This window comes from Zootermopsis nevadensis, unplaced genomic scaffold, assembly GCF_977971745.1.
Source record: "Zootermopsis nevadensis isolate Lab colony 2312 unplaced genomic scaffold, Znev_1.0 Znev_ptg000028l, whole genome shotgun sequence".
In the NCBI taxonomy this organism is placed as follows: domain Eukaryota; kingdom Metazoa; phylum Arthropoda; class Insecta; order Blattodea; family Termopsidae; genus Zootermopsis; species Zootermopsis nevadensis.
This window is the reverse complement of record NW_028259160.1, coordinates 22,052,608-22,075,433: the sequence shown is the minus strand read 5'-3', so window position 1 is coordinate 22,075,433 and position 22,826 is coordinate 22,052,608. Positions and strand designations below refer to the sequence as shown.

Here is a 22,826-nt window from a genome sequence, read left to right as displayed (position 1 = left end):
TTAAAAGTCACGTGATTGACTAAAGTTAAGACAGTAACAAGAATCATTGACCTTGAACAGAAATCTTAAAACCTTGCATACCGTGTAGTGTATTGGAATATAAAATTAACCGTATAAATAAAACTGTTTACACTATAAATGACACCTTATGATCTGTTTAAAACCATATTCTTTTGATCTATATTATATGGTTTAACTTGTTTTTTTGCCACTGATAATAACCTCTTGAGGTCGAAACGCTTTTGGTACTAGTGTCATTTATAATGTAAACAGTTTTGTTAGTATGCTTATTTTTATATTGTGAACAGAAATTTTAATTCTTATTAATAGTCATGTAACGTCACTCACTGATTGGTGATATGAGGTATGCATATTCCACGATGACGTAACTACCGACCTCATCTTAGGGGTAAAAATTTGCCCACTAAATCAGCGTTCTTGAGGTTAAACCAGACACGGTGACAAGAGAGCTTAATATAAAAAGAATAGGATATTTTGGACCTTTATTTAAATATTGCTTCTCGTGAAGGATTTAAGGTTTATATCGATTGGAATCGAGAATAATCTTGAATGATTTGCATTATTTTTTAAGCAAAGTCTCATCGTTTAGGAAGTAAGGTCTGGGAGACGCCCATTTGAGGCCCAATGCAAAGCTGTTTTGATAAGAAGTCCGGATGTAACTGCTGTGTATTTAAAGTCGTTTTTGAAAGTACGTAAATCGACGTCACCAAAGGTCAGTAAAATTCAAAATAGCTACTTCGCGGGACCAAGGAAGTTGTGGCATATCAGAGGGTCAGGTTTTAATACAAACTATAAAGCCCACGTGAAGCAAACTGTAAAAGAGCTGTGTTTTGTTGATGGTTTCCTATTTGATTCATGGTCTGCGTGCATTTTGCTACTTTATTTTATTATTTAGTGTTCTGTCTGACGACAGGTCCATATGAACAGGATCCTTCCATCCTTTTCTCGGACTGAGACCTGTTCATATACGTTCTTGGCAGATGATCCAGAAGTGGTTTGCCATTGCCTTCTTCTGTGTGTGAATGGAGTAATTGTTGGGATGCCACGGAGGAAAACTCCGTGTTGCCTAGACCACGGCCTTGCCCAACACAAGTTATAAATTCGGGCACCGCCGGCAATCGAACCCGAGACCCCAGGATTACAAGGCCAGCGTTCTAACCACTAGACCACTTCATCTTATTATTATTTAGTGTTCTGTCTGACGACAGGTCCATATGAACAGGATCCTTCCATCCTTTTCTCGGACTGGGACCTGTTCATATACGTTCTTGGCAGATGATCCAGAAGTGGTTTGCCATTGCCTTCTTCTGTGTGTGAATGGAGTAATTGTTGGGATGCCACGGAGGAAAACTCCGTGTTGCCTAGACCACGGCCTTGCCCAACACAAGTTATAAATTCGGGCACCGCCGGGAATTTAGTGAATTGATTTATGAAATTTAATATTGGTAAAACTGAGTGCGTAAATTTCCCAATTAGGAGAGCGAACGTTTTGATTTATGAAGGCGCGTGGCGCTATGTTGATCAGTAGATTCGAAAAGTGAAAGACTTTCAGTGAAAAAGAAATCATGAAATTTTTACACTGCTTTATCAAGGTTTTTTTTGGCATCCAGTGTTTTAACTGTCTGCCCCGAAGTTTTTATGATCAGAATTGTAAGTGGTAGGTTACATTTTATTGTTTCAATGACAATACGAATTTCAATGAGAACAGAAGTTACTGTTACACTGACGTCATCTTCTCGAAGTTCATGCAAAACTTATGTAATATAGAGTCTACGCCGAGACAAGAGATTTCCCTGGTTGAATCTGTGGACACCTTAATAAAGATTTACTGTCTTGTAATGTCCCGTCTGAGGGATGAAACGAGAATTAAATTTTATTTGTAAGTTACTAGTACACTTCGTGAATCAAAATTATGTGTTTCTGTAAATATAATCGTCGAGTCTATGGTCAAATTTAAATACGGTGCTCTTAAATCGGAATTACGGTAGATAATATAAAAGAATTATCTGCTTTTCTCAGGCTTGTAACCTCACAAATCCATCAAAAATAATTCAATGATAATATGAATAATGATAATGACTATTACCTTTGGTTGTTACCAAAAAATTTTTAATAGACTGCGTGAGCCTTCGAACATAACAATCACTTTCTTATATTTTGATTTCGAAGTGATTTTGCTATGATTTATACACGGAATTTACGATACATATATTTTAAAATAATGTAACAAATGTTTAATTTTAATAAGTAAGCCTTTTTGATGCGAAAAAAAATGACTTACACTTCAAAATTACAGCCTCATGGTAAGTCATTTATATTTAGAAGTGTTCTTATTCAACGTATTATCAGGTATTGGTATCTGTGTTCAACGGACGTCTGTCATAAATCATTGTACTTTATGGAACGCCATGGCAACAAATACAATGAAAAATGTTGGAATGACTGAAATTGTGAAGCCAGGTACAGGCTTGTATCACTTTCGTTATCGGACTTAGAAATTAATTTTAATTGCTGGACAGTGTCTACATGGACGATGTTCGTGTCGTAATCATTTTCTTTGCATAATAGAGTAACGGTATAATAATCATCCACTCTCAAAAAGTAGATCGTATACTCGATTGTCAAAGAATAGTCCACTTTATTTTCGGAACCCGTGTTCTAACATTCGCGTTGGATACTTGTATATAAAATTTCAAATAACCGCGTGAAGAGTGAACATGTTTACAAACGTGCGTTGTTTTTTCCTTCCATAATATTTGCAACATATCTAAACAGACCAATGTGTATTTACATTAATTATATCCTTGTATTGATAGAACGTACCTTCAGATGCATTAAAGGCGATACTGAATCATGTTCTAGATATTGCAAATTTTTTTAGCAACAAATAGTACACAACTGTTCAAAACATTTTCCGCATTTTAAGGAACCCAGCAGTTTATCACCTTGTTTACAAAAGCTGGCCACGTGTCCCTATCCTGAGCCAGGTGAATTTATTGTAAGCATTCCCACGTAAATATTTGTCTTCTGAGTTGTAATCTATTGTGGACTTCTAATTAGATATCAAAGTTTCTGAGGAATATATAGTCTCCATCTTCAGGGCTGAAAATCTAACTTCTGGCATCTACGAGTTCACGTGGGGTTTACAATCCAGGGCATGAACACTGACGTCTACATCGTAATGATAAACCAAAATCTTAAATACCCCTCAGTTTTTATTTCAGATTCATTTAAATATTACGTTCTGGTTTATTTCTTAGATCTTATAATTCGCCTGTTGTTATTTATTTTTACAATTATATTTGGCGTCATTGGATTAGTTTATATTTCATAAGATTATCATTGATTTGATCAGTCTGTTATATTTGGTGAAGAGGATGCATTATGAAGTTCTTAATTATGATTAGTTTTTCTCAGTATCCTGTACTGAAACACGTTAAATCTATGCCGATCTGTCAATATTAAAAATGAAAGTTCACATCTGCATACAGTAACAGTGAATGTAAGTTTCGTGTACTTTAATACTGACGTTTCAGACTTTGTACCAAAAATATCCTGGACTAAATGATAATAATCATTCTCCGAATTTATTCTTTCCGTGAAAATGGTCTAATTTTCGTTTGTCACTGCTGACCCGAAATATTTAAACTCTACCATATTTTCGAAAAATTTGTTCGTACTTCTAAAATATATCCTAAATAAGAATCATCATAAAATATTAGGCCTATATTTGGTGGTTAGACGCACGGACAGACACGAATTTCTTATTACAGACTGGAACTTGAAAATTCATTTAATTAATTTTAATAAATCAGCACATATTTTTATTAATTACATTTTATTTCCGCATTGTACATAAAATGAACGCTGAAGGAGCTGGACATATCTGTTTGTCTGCCAGTCAGCGTGATTGAAATCGAGAACCGCTTAGCGGATTTTTATTAAATTTGGTATGAACGTCATGCCACTTAGTACTACCCTAGAAAACATACTTTATATATTCTACGATCGGTATTACAAACATGGTGAGAGAACAAATTTTTGAGGTGGGTTTGACGTTAGCGTCAATTGTTGATGTACGATATTAGATTTTTTTGAAAATACTAAATTTTTATTTTTTGTGAAATAAAGGCATGATGGCTTCACGAAACAAAATATTAAATTTACACTTTAACGGGATTCGATTCTGTGACTCGATGCGTGTGAGTCCAGTTCAAAGATAATGCTCTTTATGACATGTAACCACTCATTTTAATTACTTAAATGAGACAGATATATAACATGTTTATACAACTGGAAAGTTAACTTTTTTAAGCATGATAACTGGCGTGTATTCCATTAACAACCAGCATTGTTATGAATTCTTGAGTTCGTATTTAAAACGCAGATAAGAGCTAAGGTTATTAAACATGGCTTATATATATGATACATCCTGAATGTATACTCCCGAAACGTCGTAATACCCATTTATGAAATACATAAATTTAATAATTCTTATTGAACTTTTAAAATACGACTAATACCATCTTGAGATACATAAGTTTCAATTGAAGACTCTCCGAATTCTTAATTTTATTTAAACACTAGTTTGTGTGTTATCGCCGTATACGCGTTCGTGTTATATGTAAAAGAGAGCTGATAAGCTTAAAATCGTAAAAGAGGTCGAAGGAATTGTCGGCCAAATAGAGCGAACCGCTAAGTCAGCAGACAGGGAAATATTTTGCCCTGATGCTATTGATTTCCCTGCATCACAGCTGTGCGTGAATGGTGTCATAGTCGCTAGGCGCCGTCCCGAAATAAACGCACGCAAAACATTTTCACTAGAGACAATAGGACAATCTTAATTTCCAATAGGCAATACAAGAACATCGAGAGAATTATTAGAAGGGTTTAGGATTTTCATTGAATGTAGAAGCAATTCTGCGAAGAACCTACGATGAACACATTTCTTCTAAACTTCAAATTACAGTGGAAATACTAGTAGGAATTTTAAGTTGATAATTTTTACAATTTAGCTACACGCTGTTATTCACAATTTCCACCAGCACAAACTCTGATTATGTTACATTTAGAAGATATAATCTAAATGCTTTGCGTTATCGCCATGTTGGCAGATCGAACAAGTATTTCACTTACGTGATCACTTCAGAGAACATTCTATAGTACTCTAAGTTTGAATACATTTCTCATTTTTTGACGTGCATTTAGAAAAAATTATAAAATTTCACTTTTGAAAATTTAAATGTCTTTAGTGGAACGGAGAGGTTACGAAGCAGTATTTATCCTATAATTACTATCCCAACATCGCTCTAAGACCGATCCAGTTAACTTGGAGAACAGTATTGAGGTTATGAACTTCTGATACCGAATACTTTACTGTTACAAAATGTAAAATAGATTTGGTATGAGAATATAATGAAGTATTTTAATTAGTTTGGACTTGATAATACACTTGGATAATGTCAGTTTACTGCGAAACAATCTAGAAGTATGGTGAAATATTAATTTGAAACTCAAGGTAAATTGAAGGAGATTGTCTTCTGCGTTTTAGCGCTCTGAAGTCTGATGGAAGTTTACCGACGTTTCAGAGGTCCTTGCTGTCTTGTTGTAACCCATACGACAGTCATATTTGTACTCACCGTCTTGAAAACCTCAAATCCTACAAACTGAATTATGTTTTAGATAAATTTGTAGATATAGTTTAAAAAATAATATATTAGACAGATGTGTATCTTATTGAAACGTCCGAAGCCAGGTGTATTTTTAAATATTCAATCAAGTGCCTCGATTAAAATTGTATGAACTTCGTCTCATACAGAAACATGACTTAGGTTCACCTTTTAATCACATTTCCTGCAATGTTTCCGGATTGGTGGGATTTCTTAAAATGTCAAGTCGGGACGACTTCCAGTGATTGGCTGGGCTTAACAGGCGAAGTTCACTTCTGGCTTCGGTTTTGCGTCATGTTCTGTATCAGTTAGAAATGGTCTTGCATAAATTGAATTAATATTGGTCTGACTTATTCGTGGTTGAATTTTAGAATGGTTTGTCAAGGCATTAAGTTAAAAGAAAAGTTTTAAATTTTTTTTTTCGATTGGCTGAAGCCTGAGAATAATTCTGTTTTGCGACCCTCGCCGACAGTTTATAAACTGCACATTTGGGTTTGGTACTGAAATTTAGTAATTAAACAATATAAATCCGACTTCATATGGATGGGTAGAAATACGTCTGGATTCTACCCGAAGACCTGGCGATAACATTAATGTGGTATTGTTCTATAGCCGGAGAAGTCATAATTTCTTATAGTATTTTGTGTTTAGGGAGAAAGATAAATGTGTATACATGATAAAAATATACCTGTTGTTTTTCTTATTTTGGTTGCAGCGGATAGCAGTTTCCTGTTGGCCAATGCTCAGATTGTCGACTTCCCCATCGTTTACTGTAATGAGTCTTTCTGCAAGATCTCGGGATACAATCGCGCTGAGGTAAGTCACAGCCTAACCTAACCTTACCAAACTTAACCTAACCTAACCTAACCTAACCTAACCTAACCTAACCTTACCGAACTTAACCTAACCTAACTTAACCTAACCTAACCTTACCGAACTTAACCTAACCTAACCTTACCGAACTTAACCTAACCTAACCTTACCGAACTTAACCTAACCTAACCTAACCTAACCTAACCTAACGTAACTTTAACATGAGAAATTTTGAGTAAGTTTCTAAGCTAGTATTTCCGCAACCAGTGTGACTCGAAACTTTATAAAAAATTATATTTTTCCATATACGAATTAGTCAGAAAAGACACAGTATCTTTTCTTTTCTATTTAGAATTTATAGTAAACATGTTGACAGTGGTTTTTCAACGATAAGGGTGCGAAACATGGTCTCTCACTCTGAGGGAGGAACACAGATTGCAGGTGTTTGAGAATCGGGTGTTGAGGAGGATATTTGGGCCTAGGAGAGAAGACGGTGGGACATGGAGAAAACTGCATAATGATGAGCTTAAAAATCTGTACTCCTCCCCCAATATTGTCAGGGTGATTGAGTCGAGAAGAATGAGATGGGCGGGGCGTGTAGCACGCATGGATAGGACAAGATGTGAGCACCGGGTATTGGTCGGGAAGCCTGAGATTTGAGTATGAAGATTTCTGTCTTCTGGGTTGTTGCGCTGTGTAGAATGGTCGATATTAACCAACGTTTCGGAGGTCATACTGCCTCCGTCATCCAGAGGATTTTTCCTCTAGTCTCTGCGTCCAGACCGGCTCTGGGGCCCACCCAGCCTCCTGTCCAATGGGTACCGGGGTCCTTTCCCGGGGGTAAAGCCGGCCGGGGCGTGATGCTGACCACTCACCCCCATCTAGTGCCGAGGTCAAGGAAGAGAGGAGCTATACCTCCACTCACCCCAAACGCCTACATGGCGTATAGTGGGACAAACTTTACTTTACTTTACTGCCTCCGTCATCAGAGTATGAAGATTTCAGTCTTCTGGGTTGTTGCGCTGTGTAGTCTGGTCGATGTTTACCAAAGTTTCAGAGGTCATACTGCCTCCATCATCAGGGCGATGAGTATGAAGATTTCTGTCTTCTGGGTTGTTGCGCTGTGTAGTCTGGTAGATGTTTACCAACGTTTCAGAGGTCATACTGCCTCCATCATCAGGGCGATGAGTATGAAGATTTCTGTCTTCTGGGTTGTTGCGCTGTGTAGTCTGGTCGATGTTAACCAACGTTTCAGAGGTCATACTGCCTCCGTCATCAGAGTATGAAGATTTCTGTCTTCTGGGTTGTTGCGCTGTGTAGTCTGGTCGATGTTAACCAACGTTTCAGAGGTCATACTGCCTCCGTCATCAGAGTATGAAGATTTCTGTCTTGTGGGTGTTGCGCTGTGTAGTCTGGTCGATGTTTACCAAATATTCTGAGGTCATACTGCCGCCTTCATCAGGGCGATTTTTAGTATGAAGACTTCTGTCTTCTGGGTTGTTGCGCCGTATAGTCTGGTCGATGTTTACCAACGTTTCAGAGGTCATACTGCTTCCGTCATCAGGGCGAGTCATCGCAACAACCCAGAAGACAGAAACCTTCATGTGTAATGTTCTTTGATGCTCTTTACTTTGGTCTGGTTAATTTTTCTGTAGGTGATGCAGAAATCCTGTCGCTGTACTTTTATGTACGGGGAACTGACAGACAAGGAGACCATCGCTCGTATTGACGAGTGTCTGGAGAACCAGATTCACGACCAGTTCGAGATTCTCCTTTACAAGAAGAACAGTGAGTACACGTTCACTTGCCACTCTGAATTTTATCTGCTGTTCGATTTTTGATTACGCGCCTCTGACTTTCGCTTGTGTATTTATTAATGTTATATATTTCTTCTTGATCTTGGTGGTTGATTGCATTTCTGACATGGTTACAGTCATTACCTAATCCTGTAGAACTGTAAACTTATATAGACTTTAAACGCCCTGATGTATTAATGTACAGAATATATCTTTAGGATTCTTGTAGTGGTTTTCGAGTCTTGGTCCAATACATTTAATTTTTATATCTTTAATAGTTTTTATAATTAACATAAAATATGATACATACACGTATAAACTTATTGTGATTTTATCAATACAAGTTATACCAAACGTTTCCTGCGTACATTCCACAGAAATTACTTCTTTGTTAGTCATGCCCTTAAAGGGAATAGATTATGACGATCTCTCGTGAGCGAAAATTGATTCCATGCCTGTAGGGAACGTTCGAGTGTTTATATAATCTGATATGTTAAGGCAAAATAAATTCAAGGCCTGTAATGTTGTATGAATTGCAAATAGACAAATTAATTTTTTGCAGTGTAAGTTAGCTTTAATTAGACTTTTGAAAGTACATCAACGCCCACGTTATTAAAGGAAGGGAGAACTATAGTTATGTGTTTGTCATTGCTTGAATAATTTCTTCTGGGTACAATAATTATTAGTGTAAAAACATTCACATATGAGGGTATCATATTAAAGTAATCATTGAAGTCTCGTTAATAGAATATTTATAAGACAGGTAAAGACGTGTTATAATATGAATTTATAATAAAATAAGCGAATTCTACGGAAGGTGTTTTCGCCAAATTATCGCCTTCTTTTCAGATTATTAGCATTTTATCCCCAAATTTATTTTCGTACTCTGAGGTATTTGGACAAGGCTACAGTGGTTTTTAAAATTGTAATTTGTAAGAACAAGGTAAAAAATATTGCTATCAGCATAGTGGACAAATCAGCTGTTAAGGCCAGTTGACTTCTGTAATGTTTTGTCATCACACGTGTAACGTTTGGGCTGAAATTTGTCTTTATTCTGTGTACTTATATCATAGCATTTTATAAGTTGGCCCATGGAATACGGTCCTTTCTAATAAGCTAAGAGTTCTTGAGATAGTCACAGCCTTTTATGGAACCAAACTTTCGTAACCGTGTTGACCAGAGGCCACTACAGTCGAGGTCCCGGGCGAAACGATCCCGGTCCATTTTTTCCCACGCGACTTCCGTAAAACGCGTAGGAACCTATTTACTCCGATGTTCACAAGTTTCAAAAATTCCTTTCGCCTCTTTTGTTTCCCCTCAACTCTCTCTGCCCTCTGCTGTTTTTATAATAAACTATCTTGCATTCTTTAGTCTTATTTCGATTTTTAATTTGCGATAATTTAGTTCTAAATTATTTACAGGTCAGTAGATTTCTTATTTCATCATTTCGTATTCTGTACCGTAAATTTCATCTGGAATGTTGGGCCGTGTAGTCTGGTAGAAATTGACCGACGTTTCAGAAGGGCTTAACCCTTCCATTATCACAGCATCCCACCTCCAAAACGTCGGACAGTTCCTATACGGTGCAATATTACTTATAAGTCATTTCATATTTTTTACCTAAGAACTTGAAATATGTCTTTCGTGGAACAATGACCTAAGTAGCTTCATATATGCAGGTTTTACATTCTTACCGTAAAAAACAACAAAATTATTGTACGTTTTGTATAAAGTGTTGTTTGTTAAATAGATTATTTGTTTAAGAATTAATTGGATCTTTTGTGTGTATTGGACCAAGACATTATTTGAAACAATTTTGTAAACATTTGTACATACACACACTACGCTTGACATTAAATGGCCCTAGGCCCTACTTGCATTGAAGTTGCCATGAGCATGGGAGTTTTACTGACATGATCAACGCACCGTCATGGAACGTGCATCTAGCTGTAAATATCATTGCTTTAAAGGTATGACTTTTATGGCGATTAAGAGGATTTCTTTCATCTTTTATAAAAGTTACTCAGTAACTGAGTTTCTGAATATTTGTGTGTATATTTTAATATCATTTTAACAAAGGGGTAAAATATTTCATTAGATACAATCACACGAATTAATATCAGATTTATTCATATGGGACGCGATTAATATTAGACTTTACAGGACGCTAATTTTCTTTTAGGAAAATTGTATTTAGAAAGGATTTTTGTTGTGACCTTTGAAACCATGCATAGGTCACCATAATTAATTTAAAAACAGTTGAGGTAAAAGTTCATAACAAAGTAAAAATTTCACTTTTTTGAGAAAGCAAATAGAATTTTAATATTTTATCTGTGCAGTTTTGTAAAAACGTTTGTAATTCTCTCGAATATATATAGATTTTATTGTTGTAGTGACAAAAGGAGAATTTAACATTTAATTTATATAAATTTATTACTAAATTTCTCGGAAATAACGAACATGCTTAGTTTCTCTGAAAAGGAAAATTAGTTGTTTAGGTTATGAAACATTTTCAATTGTTTACGTTCTTAATGATACAGCTCACGTCGGTATTGATCTACGCCTGTACCATTAAGGATGGGTTTTGTTGTGTCTATCCCAATGTAAATATCCCGGCTTTGTAAAAAATCTTACCCTGCAATGACCAACATATGTGTAAACAAGATAAAATGTTTGTATGTGACTAAAAGAGTTAAAATTATTCGCGAATTATACAGCGTAAAAAAAATTCTGTTTGTAAAAAAAAAATGAAATTATCTTATCGCCATTTACAATTTTGACTTTGTGGATGAACAAAGAGCAAATATTATCAGGGTTCCCGGAGATTCACACTTCTAATAAAAAATAATGATAAAATATAGGTTTGGAGTCATTGACAAACTATTATTGGAATTGAAATTATTTCTGAAAAGCCGGTTCAATATCAGATGCGTCTGTGAACAAATAAACAGTTACTGAACGTAGGCGACATTATATTTAATGATATAAGATAAATAAAAAATAAAATAAAGATAAATAAATCTTAGAAAGAAGAATGTAAAATGGATTAAATAAACTTCTATCCTGAATTAAGTTTGAAGTAAAGAAAGTAATAATTAGTATATGTACATGTCTATATTTTAAAATCATTTTATGCATTATTTGAAATTTTGTCATTTTTTTTCAATATTTTTGATAAACACTTGAACTAAAGCATGTAATTATATTAGATTCTTTATTAATATCTTACATATCATATAATCGTTCCTTATTATTTTGTATGTTATTTGAGAACGTGAGTTTTTCTCTATTTTATAGTGTGTTTACAGAAACACGTGTAAGCATATATTTTTAAGTGCAGATATATTTTTTCATACATACTTCCATACAAAGTATTTTGTTCATCTACGGGCTCAATGCTACGATATTGGCCCGAAGGGTTTAAGCAGATTTCCACATAGTTTGACTTGCATCTTACAAAATACTGAATTTGTTCACCGTAAATTATAACCTGACCTGGCGCAGTTATACACACAACAACATTGTTATTTTGAAATGGGAAAATTCCACAATCAATGGTCTCCTTGAGCGAGGACTTCACACTTTGTTTTTCAGTGTGAAGTGAAGGTAACATGGATTGAAGTCAGGTGACGTAGGGGGACACGATTTTCGAGCTCTCACAATATTTCATAGTTGATGTAATGTAATCGTGTTCGTATTGTTTTTTTATTAGGAAGATAAACGGAGTCTGCATTGTTTTATGTGTATTAAGTAAACACTAGATTTTAAACTTATAGATACTATATTTGATCCACCACATGGAATTAATAAGTGTCGAAACTGTTTTATTGATACAATATTTTATTTTCCGTCTATACACAAACTTAAAATAATGTTGTTTAAAATTACTTAAAATTATAACATTCTCAGTAGATACTGCATCTTGTTATATATTTTTTTTGTATTACTTGTATTATTTTGTAATACAAAAAATGTAACAAGATGCAGTATCTACTGAGAATGTTATAATTTTAAGTAATTTTAAACAAAATTATTTTAAGTTTGTGTATAGACGGAAAATAAAATATTGTATCAATAAAACACAAACATGACGCAATTAAGATATAAAAAAAATAATTTTTAGATATTAACTCTAATGAAAAGTCAATCTTACTTAGTCGTTCTTTCTGATTTCAGTTGTATCTAGAATCACGTTATTAGAATCGAGAAAATTCTGTTCCCTGAAATTACAACTGCGTCGACTGGATTAAAATTATTTGTGTTCTGGTATATTTATGGCGAGCTCTTCACAAGACAGTAATGAAAATCTGCGTTAAAAATAAAGTTGAGAGGTTCTTGACTGGTTCAGCCTCTCTAGACGTACTCTCCTTTGTGAATTAATTTACCTGGTAATGTAATTTAGTATATGTTCACTGCTGTTAAACGCGGCAATGAAACATCACGTGACTACACTTTCTTTCGGAGTTTAAAAGAGACAGGTTCTTCACGATGACAGTTTTAAACAAATATTTTACGACAAAAATACTTTTTTTAACATAGAATTTTAATGAATCACTGAATTTCTCTTGAGAACTGCACTGAACATCGAGTTACGAGTTACTTCTCAACCAAGAATGTTATCAGTATAATTTCGGCGACGAAGTAAGGACCGTAGGTTTTCGGGTTAAGCGACGATTTTCCGTGGAAGAAGTAAAATATTTAGAGGCGTTTAAATAACAAATATTTCACTGTGCATAAATGCATGAATGAATCTTATAACAGCTGTAGACACGAATTTGTTTATTGTGTCTTAAGTGATGTGACATCGTGATACGCACAAATATTTATATAGGCCTGTAATTACCATATGAAGTCACATTAATAAAATATAAATATATATTTGTTATCGACAATCCTGTTAGCTATTTATTTGTTAATATTTAAACATTAAATTTTTGTATTGCATTAACGAAGTAAATTTTAAATCCTTCAGGCTACGTTATATAAATTCATTTCACATAAATAAATAAACGTCAGTAAATATCGATATTAATCGTATTAAGAACGATTTTAGTATTTTTTCTTTGAAACCTCTGAACATTCGATGTGTATGTCATCCCTTTACTACGAGCTGTACAAGTTAACGTAAAAACGAAATTTTTACCTTGTTCGTGAAGGTCTACATTCCTATTAAACAGTGGCTTATGCTAGGTAGTATAAATTTAGTAAGTGATAGTGCATATAGAAATTTGTATATTTTGTTATAAATAACAAAGTCGAAAATTTTTTTAGAGTTAGTAAAATCTGTCTTGGAATGTTGAATGAAACCCCGATCCCGCATGTTAGAGATTAGTACCATTAGCTTTATTAGAAAATATCTATATTAATAAAATATTAGTGTATACTTCACGTTTTTCTCGGTTCTAGAACATTACGTGAATCAGATCTTAAACTCTGTAAGACACTTACGTCCTCTTTGTTAAAGTTAAAGAGTTATTTCGTTATTCAAGCTGCATAATTCCGAGGTTTCTAGAACAGTCTTTATATGATGTTATGAATCTCTCTGTGTAATAACAAGGATACGCATTAGTCACAGATCTTAGCGTATTATATCAAGTAAAATCTGTTTATCTTATACCGCGTAATCTATGACTAAAAAATACTGGATGATTTTAAAATAATTCTCGTTACACGTCATAAAAATAAATTACTTTAATCAGGAAACAAGAAACAAACGATGTTGTATTAAGTGACTGAAATGTACATTGCGTTTAGGAATCTATAAGTTATATCTTTTCCTCATATGCAACCCGATAAAGATTTTCTGCAATAAAGTTTGAAATTTAAAAACTCAGTATTTTGATTCAGTTATTCTAACGTATGCGGGTTGTTTTTGTTTTCACAAGAACCCCAGCGATGGAAATCCCCGTGACGTTAGATCCGGGGATAGAACAGGACACAAATTTCGAGAAATAATGAGACTAGTAAGTAGCTCGCTGAATATCTGAATTCTTAAATTTAATATATGAGCCGTAGTCCCATCTTGCTGAAACCAGCAGTCTTGTTCGTCAGCTTCCGAATTCATATAATTGATAATAAATCTTGGTAACGTTAAGCGATTATCGTTTTACTGAAGAAACCGGGATCAATTATCCTCCGTCAAGAAACAGGTCGGCGTGTTCCGACTTTCATGTTGTGTAACGGATTTTATGGAAGGAGTGGGAATTTTCAACTAGCCATATTATGATGTCTTAGTCACTTATTTATCTCTTAGGCACACAAATACATCAACATTACAGGAAACTTAATTTATAATATATTTATTCTTGGCCCTAAAACCCATTTGTGGGTCTTCGCCACCCCTTTTCGGAGGTTATCCTAGTCTTCTGAGTGTGCATTTGCGAGTAGTGAGTGGCCAGCCCACTGTCTCTACACAATTTCTACTCAATCCTAATTTGACTGCCAGAGCCATCTAGTAGTGAATCAGGAGAGACTTGGGTGAGAAATGGTCACTGAATTTTGCTCACGAAACACCTCGTTCATGCTCGTAAGGTTCTTTTACACGCCGTGAATATATAACATAAGAAGGAAGTTATGTTACGGATTTTTACCACCCTTAAAAATCCATCGACCTCGGCTGGGTTTGAACCTTGGTCTCAGTAGCAAGCACGCTAACCACTATTCCACGGAGGACGACAATTTATAATATCTATCCCCTCGAAAAAAAAGTGTGCGAACCACACGGTAAACCATGCGAAGTATTGTGGATTTTTCTGTCATTGAATAATCGGGAAACGTGACACGTATCTCATTGGTCTAGCGGTTAGAACGCTGGCCTTGTAATCCTGGGGGTCTCGGGTTCGATTCCCGGCGGTGCCCGAATTTATAACTTGTGTTGGGCAAAGCCGTGGTCTAGGCAACACGGAGTTTTCCTCCGTGGCATCCCAACAATTACTCCATTCACACACAGAAGAAGGCAATGGCAAACCACTTCTGGATCATCTGCCAAGAACGTATATGAACAGGTCCCAGTCCGAGAAAAGGATGGAAGGATCCTGTTCATATGGACCTGTCCTCAGACAGAACACCAAATAAATAAAATAATAAATAAAGTAAGAACGAGACCTCAGGCAGTGTTCAATAGCGAACACTCGTTAACCGTTTTGAAAAAAAACATATTCTTGCATTTGGACTGTTGAAGAAAAAAACAATTGACGGTCTGGCGCGAGCAATTTACATCACGTGACTCGCGTCGGGATTTGTAACGTCACAGCGATGTTGTTATTTGTGTTAATCTAATCGAATTGTTTTTAATTTTCTACTGTCAATACATATCTTAATGTGGGTTTCCAGATTTTTCAGTCACGGTGTGTATTTGTGCAGCATTTAAACCAACTTAACCAAATTAACAAATCTAAAACTTCTTGACGATGGTGAAGAGTCAATTGAATAAAAATTTACTTGGATATTATCCATCGTCTAGTAAATATAAAACGCAAAACGACGTTTCGGAGATGGGACTCTATCTCCGTCTTCAGAAAGATAGGGATTAGCTCTATCTAGTGGGCCCAACTGTGTAGGAACCTGAAGACGGAGATAGAGTCCCATCTCCGAAACGTCGTTTTTACGTTTTATATTTACTAGACGATGTATAATATCCAAGAGGTCCGGAGATAGGGATTAGCTCTATCTAGTGGACCCAACTGTGTAGGAACCTGAAGACGGAGATAGAGTCCCATCTCCGAAACGTCGTTTTACGTTTTATATTTACTAGACGATGGATAATATCCAAGGAAAAAGTCCGGAGATAGGGATTAGCTCTATCTAGTGGGCCCAACTGTGTAGGAACCTGAAGACGGAGATAGAGTCCCATCTCCGAAACGTCGTTTTACGTTTTATATTTACTAGACGATGGATAATATCCAAGTAAATTTTTATTCAATTAACCAAATTAACATTAAGAATGGTTTTACGTCGTCTGGTGCCATAAATTGTGAAGTAGATTTCATAACGCCATCAGATAAGTGATTCTGTGTTTGTAATTTCGTTAAGCTTTTGTTAGAACTGGATGAGGGTGGATGAGGTATTTAAGGAAATTGGTTGGCTGAGAATTAATGTCTACATTTTGTACTGTTTCAATAACACCACTACAGAAGGTGCAAAGAGTGTTCGTAATTTCTAAACTTAGTTATTTTTAGTTAGTGAAAGCAAAATCTTAACACTATTTCACGATGATAAAGAATTTATTTTAAATATAATATCACAGAATATCCGTTTAAAAATCTTGATCCGCCTTAATTTTCTTGTTTTTTTTGTTTTTTTTAGTAAGGCTTGACGCACAAATTTCCTCCTGAATATGTGACGTCACTGGATAAAGACGTTACAAGAATTTCGCTAGGTAATATATATGTACGAACTTCGTATTCTACAAGAAATTTGGTTTGGAGTACTACTTTCATTAGACGTATATCTACGCATCACAGCCAAGTTCGTGCCAAGGCTGCCCTCAAAGTTCGGCAGTTTTTGGCCTCAAACACCATGGCCGTCATCCCGCACCCTCCTTATTCGCCGTGTGACTTCTTCCTCTTCCCAAAGATGAAAATTCAGCTAAAGGGAAGGAGATTTGAGACGATAGAAGAGATTCAGGCAGAATCGCAGATGGTGCTTGACAGGCTGACAAAGAAAGATTTCCAGGGATGCTTCCAGGCTTGGTAGCGGCGCTGGGATCGTTGTGTTCACTCCCAGGGGAACTACTTCGAGGGTGATGGATGAATTTAATACCTGAGATAAGTGTACGGGTTTTTATACGCGCAGTCTTGAAACTTTCTGATCGCACCTCGTAAATATGACAAAATTCGAAATAAAGACGATAGTCTGGGAAATTCGCGCTATTATTCACTTCAAAATATTTAGTCTTCTGTCTTGGTATAAAAACCGTGCAGATTAAAAGAAAAAAGCTGTTTGTCATGTTTGTTGTTTTGTGTGTTTTTCGAGTTTGGTCCCTCGTATTTAAGATGCAAATATAAATTGAAGTGTAAACTTTAAGAAATGCGCCACAGCATCGTGTAACATGGGATTGTGATCGTTTAATTGGGTTATAATCCACGAAAATAATGTCAGTAGGATCGTCTTATAAACTTCATAGAACCTTTTGTCAAAAGGGTCCTTTTTCTATCTTTCGTAATTATTTTTTAAACATCCTACCTTAAGGACCAACAGCTAAGACTTTTAAGTAGAAATTAAATTATTGCATTTGGCTTTACTCTGTAACTTTAAAATTAACTCCGAATACAAGACTGCTAAGTGCAATAACTTTATCTGAAAGTGAAGATCTTTAATTTATTCCTATTTTCACATTGATAAATGGTCGTGAAACGTTTCGATATAATGTTTTCATTTCTTTACAGGTTACGTTTTATTATTATATTATTATTCAGTGTTCTGTCTGACGACAGGTCCATATGAACAGGATCCTTCCATCCTTTTCTCGGACTGGGACCTGTTCATATACGTTCTTGGCAGGTGATACAGAAGTGGTTTGCCATTGCCTTCTTCTGTGTGTGAATGGAGTAATTGTTGGGATGCCACGGAGGAAAACTCCGTGTTGCCCAACACAAGTTATAAATTCGGGCACCGCCGGCAATCGAACCCGAGACCCCAGGATTACAAGGCCAGCGTTCTAACCGCTAGACCACCGTGGCTCATTATGACATTATTTTTACAATGCAGTTCAAAAGACACATATCTGTGTTCTACATTCAGTGGATTCTATGCAATTTAATACGTTTGTTAATAATTTTATTATACAATTTTTGGTTTCTGGGGGAAACAACAAATTCTGTAAGGTTTAATATCATTTAATTCCACGTTAATATTTGTCTAAGCTTGATTTATGGTTAATTTTACCGTACATTTGAAGTTGGTGCATCCTCTACTATTATGATTAGATGTCCGCTGTGTATTTAAATTACTTATTTATTTATAATACATAAATAAATTTATTATCTACAAATAAATATAAACAAACCAAACCAGGATTCAGAAGAGGAGCTTGTATACGAGGAGTGAATATTTTTGGAATATACTTTTTTAATTTTAATTTATTTCATTCTTGTGTTTGGGTTAATAATAAAGATAAGATCTTTATCTAAAAAGTTATATAACTTTGGGATTTAATTACGTCATTAGCAAATATAGGGATTAAAAATCCTGACACTTTATAGATTCAGAACACTTTACTAATCTGTTAAAATCTTTGACTAAAGAGAGAGGGATTAAGAGGTATATCCTGCCTCCAAGTCTCATCTCGGTCCAGTTCAGCGTCCTCTATGACTGCCTAATCTCCTCGCTGTAACATCTTCTGTGCCCGATGTTGAGAGGGATTTTGGTGGGTGGGACTGGTTATGTCAGAGGTGTATGGACACGTCGTTAAAGAAACTATGATGAAACAGCGATATGTATGGTAAGAAAAGATTCTCAGACACAGATCCTTAACGTTTCGTTTCAATATCCCAAAACGTACTGATGATAAAGTGAAATCTTCCCTAGACACAGTGCATATTAATTATATAAAACTCAAATTTTAACGAAAGTTATGTTGGTAATCCTCTCTGAGTATCGTCGGCTGACTGTTGCACCGAATTATGATGATGATGGTTAAGGTACTTGGCATCTTGGTGATAATTTCGGTGAAAGTTTGCGAAATTGGAGCTTGATTTTGTGTTAGAGGATTGGACGTGGAGGACCTGAGATGGGATAGTGAAAAGGTTGGCAGAATCGTCTTTTTTCATAGGTGTTATACTGTCGATACTCATTATTTACAATGATTATTTAACGTTCACTTGGTGCTTCAAATCCGACTGTAAAATGTTTTTAATTTTATTGTCCGGTAGTCGCACGCAAGGGGTCGACTATTTATCGTATTCATATATTTTATTGCGTTAAGTTTGATTCATGAATGTGTATCTCCCATTATTTCCTTGGACTTCCAGGTGGGCGCGTCATTACGATGCTCTCATCCTGTTTATGTATTGATTCATGTCTCATCCATACTAGGAACTTGTTCAGACAACTTTAATCTCCAAGTCTTCTGTTTGTTAACAGAACACGTTCTAGGCTACTTGAACAAATCACAAGTTCTTCGATACTTACTACAGTTACCACCAAAACGTTCTTCGTCATTAATGTTATCATAGTTTTGTGTCTGTAATCGTCTATAAACCCCTTCATATCCGGAAAATGTTTCTCAGGGCCTCAGACTTACATGGGCTCTATGAAATGACGCATGAACGTGGAATGGGGACAGAGAAATAGACCACTTGGTAGAAATTGACGTAGATGGGAGTGTATTGGAATCGGTCTTAAAATAGGCTGTGAGAGTAAAGATTGAATTATAATGGAGAAGTGTCACGAAATCCATAACAAATCAGGTTTAATAAAATATTTAGAATGCGTTGAATAGGTTAGCGACTTTCAGCTTCTTAAGGAAGAGTCTGTCTATGGAGTTAAATTGAGGTGTGTGCAACACATCTGACGTTAAAACGAGATAGTTGGAGAGTTTTTTTTTTTCCAGGGCGTCTTATTACCGGGAAATTCCATTTGAAGGCGTGGTAATCCTGAAAAATATTCGACAGGCAATAAGACGAGATCGAATTTGCCCTAAATATTTCGCTTTGATATTTAAAGCTCTAGGATTTAAACGTCTATCAAAATTAGATTAAATTAAAAAATAAACTCGGTCTTTGATGGTATAAAACACGTGAAAGGAAAATTAAAGTTTGTAAGAGCCAAATCTAGTTCTGAGAAAAACGCAAAAATATTTTGACGTTTAATAGCTTATTTTATTTTTATCTCCATAGTAGGTATAAAGTAATTTATTCGTATCTTATTGTACAAAATACCTCTGCTTATTACATTTGCATATGCGTTTTTTTTTCCTAATTTAGTATATTTTCCTTTTAACTTAAGTAAAGTAGAAAATGAATAGTCTCTGATGCACTGGTCTTTAGTATTCCTCACTTAAACTTCTGACATAGCAGAAATCCCATTAGATACGAGACCTAAGACCGGTGATGTTAGACTTAGTACACATTTCTCCCACAACGGCGCTTACGACCTTCTAATTTTCAGGTGATGAATCCGTGTCGGAAATCCCTAGCCACCTGAGTCAGGAAAGCCATGTCCCGGTTGCAGAACCCGGGGAGGAAGAAGGTAAACAAATGAAGAAAGTTTCTAGGGCGGGGATGCTCGACGTTACTACTAATTTCACTGATAGTGTCCATTTTATTACGAACCAGATCATCCCACACGTTTCAGTGCCTCTTAAGACATTCAAAACTCTACTTAACGCTTCATTTATCTGTATTATTTCTGTCTGACGTAAGTATCCTTTGTCCTTTGTCTAAATTGCATTTGTCTGATATGAAATATGTTTTATTTCGATATCGTTCTGCGACTTCTCCAACTCCGAAATTGAGAAAACACGTGGGCACCTAGAACAATCATTTTGTGACCAAGATATATTCTACTCAGTTACGATCAGCTGTAGAGAACAATACAAATTAGAAATTAGTGAACTACACATGATCGTCCATTAATCATTCAAAATATGAACATATTTCATGTATATTTTAACAACAGATTAATTGTAAACCTCTCTGATGCCATTTTAATTTGAGTTACGTTACGAATTATGTGACGAGTGATAAGGGGAATTGGTATTTTTCTCTGTTCCCTAAATATTCATTGTCCCTGAATTGTGACTCATCCCCCAACCGGTCTTTGAACTAGATTTGCCATCTTGCATAAACCTGCAAGGGGAATTGATACAAGAAACTGTTCAACCATTACCAAGCGAATACATTTTTGAAGATGGCTGTCTTATGGGTTGTATCGCCGTGTATTCTGGTAGAATATTACCAGCGTTTAAGAGGTCCTTGCTGATTTCATCGTGCTTAATTATCGCCCTGATGATGGAAGCAGCATGGATGAAACGTCGGTAAACGTCTAACAGAATACACAGGGTTACAAATCAGAAGATAGCCATCTTCCTTCAACTTTCTTCGGACTTACCGCCATTAAAACCTCAAATCCTACTGATTTTTTTTGTTTCGCGAAATATATTTTTTTTGTAAAAGTTAATGTTATTATAAAACATGCGTTAAACTGTTAAAAATTACGAAAAAGTGGAAGATGAGTGACGTTAGATGAGCTTGGCTTTATAGATGGTCCATTTACAGCAAACAGACTGTGTTATAACATGACGCAAAAACAATTTTAAATTAAATTACCAATACAAAAACGACAAATAACATACTGCATGGAGAAGAATCTTCCTTGAGAAGCTGATAGTTGCCTCAACGTACTTAAATATTCCATCAAAACTGTTTTATTTTCAATATTTTGCAGTGGAATTAATATTCTCGACCTCTTTCGCCCACATTTACGTCATTGTCGCTTGTACCACTCTCACTCTCACTGACTCCAGCATCGTTTATTTCACAATCATTATCACTAGAACTGATACCTAATATATTTCCACAGCTAACATCAAATATATACACTATTTTGTCATCACTAAGCAATCTCCACTTTAAAATCTTTCATAAATTCTCAAATAAACAAAAAAAAGTGTAACCACGTGTGGCACAACGTGAATACGAACACACAGTGGACAAGAGCTTCCTGTAATGACGTAACACCAAAATCTTGCCATCACTTACACTCTGTGGTACGATAAATACTTCGCCCAAATGATACATCACGCCCTCAAGATCCATTACTATGTCGGACCTGACCGAGGGTCTGAGCAGAGGACTTCCAGTCTTAAAGGCGGGTCATCGTAATGTGGATCACGTGGACTGGATTTCTAGGCCGATCATAGCCAGATGTTCGTTCCACGTCATTATTTATTTATTTTATATTGGAATCAGTATTTGATACATTTGGCAAGTATCACATGAAAATTCTGCTAGGAGATTTCAATGCAAAAATTGGGAGGGAGGATGTCTTCAAACCCACAATAGGCAGCGAGAGTCTCCATGCACTTAGTAATGATAATGGCGTCAGAGCAGTGACCTTCGCTACGTCAAAAGATTTAATTGTAAAAAGTACAAAATTTCCACACCGTGATGTTCATAAATACACTTGGACTTCCCCAGATGGCAGAACACACAATCAAATAGATCATGTTTTAGTAGATAAGAGAAGGCAGACAAATGTAATTGATGTGAGATCATTCAGAGGAGCAGATTGCGACACTGATCATTATCTGGTGGTAGCAAAAGTGAGGGAGCGGCTTTCAGTAAGTAGACGAACTAAACAAAATTTTGACACAGAAAGATTTGATTTGAAAAAATTAAGTGAGGGAGAGGCAAAGGAACAATATCAAGTTGAAATTTCGAATAGGTTTCAAATTTTAGAGACAAATGAGGATAATGAAAGTGTGGACATCAACAGGGAGTGGGAAAATGTCAGAAACTGCATCAAAATTTCAGCAAAAGAGAAACTAGGATACTACAGGAGAAAGCAAAATAAACCGTGGTTTGAT

At 35.6% G+C, this 22,826-nt stretch overlaps 1 protein-coding gene across 8 annotated transcripts in view; it reads left to right on the top strand.

The window, feature by feature from the left end:
- The window catches only part of eag (potassium voltage-gated channel protein ether a go-go), a 125,645-nt gene that overhangs the window by 36,283 nt on the left and 66,536 nt on the right, over nt 1–22,826 (top strand). For 5 of the 8 annotated variants that reach the window (XM_087357659.1, XM_087357663.1, XM_087357661.1 and 2 more), the window contains exons 3-5: nt 6,406–6,506; nt 8,159–8,291; nt 20,408–20,488. In XM_087357659.1, the coding sequence (XP_087213785.1) occupies nt 6,406–6,506; nt 8,159–8,291; nt 20,408–20,488 (315 nt within the window). The remainder of the gene's footprint in view (nt 1–6,405; nt 6,507–8,158; nt 8,292–20,407; nt 20,489–22,826) is intronic. The other 3 variants (XM_087357662.1, XM_087357665.1, XM_087357666.1) reach the window with 1 other exon arrangement.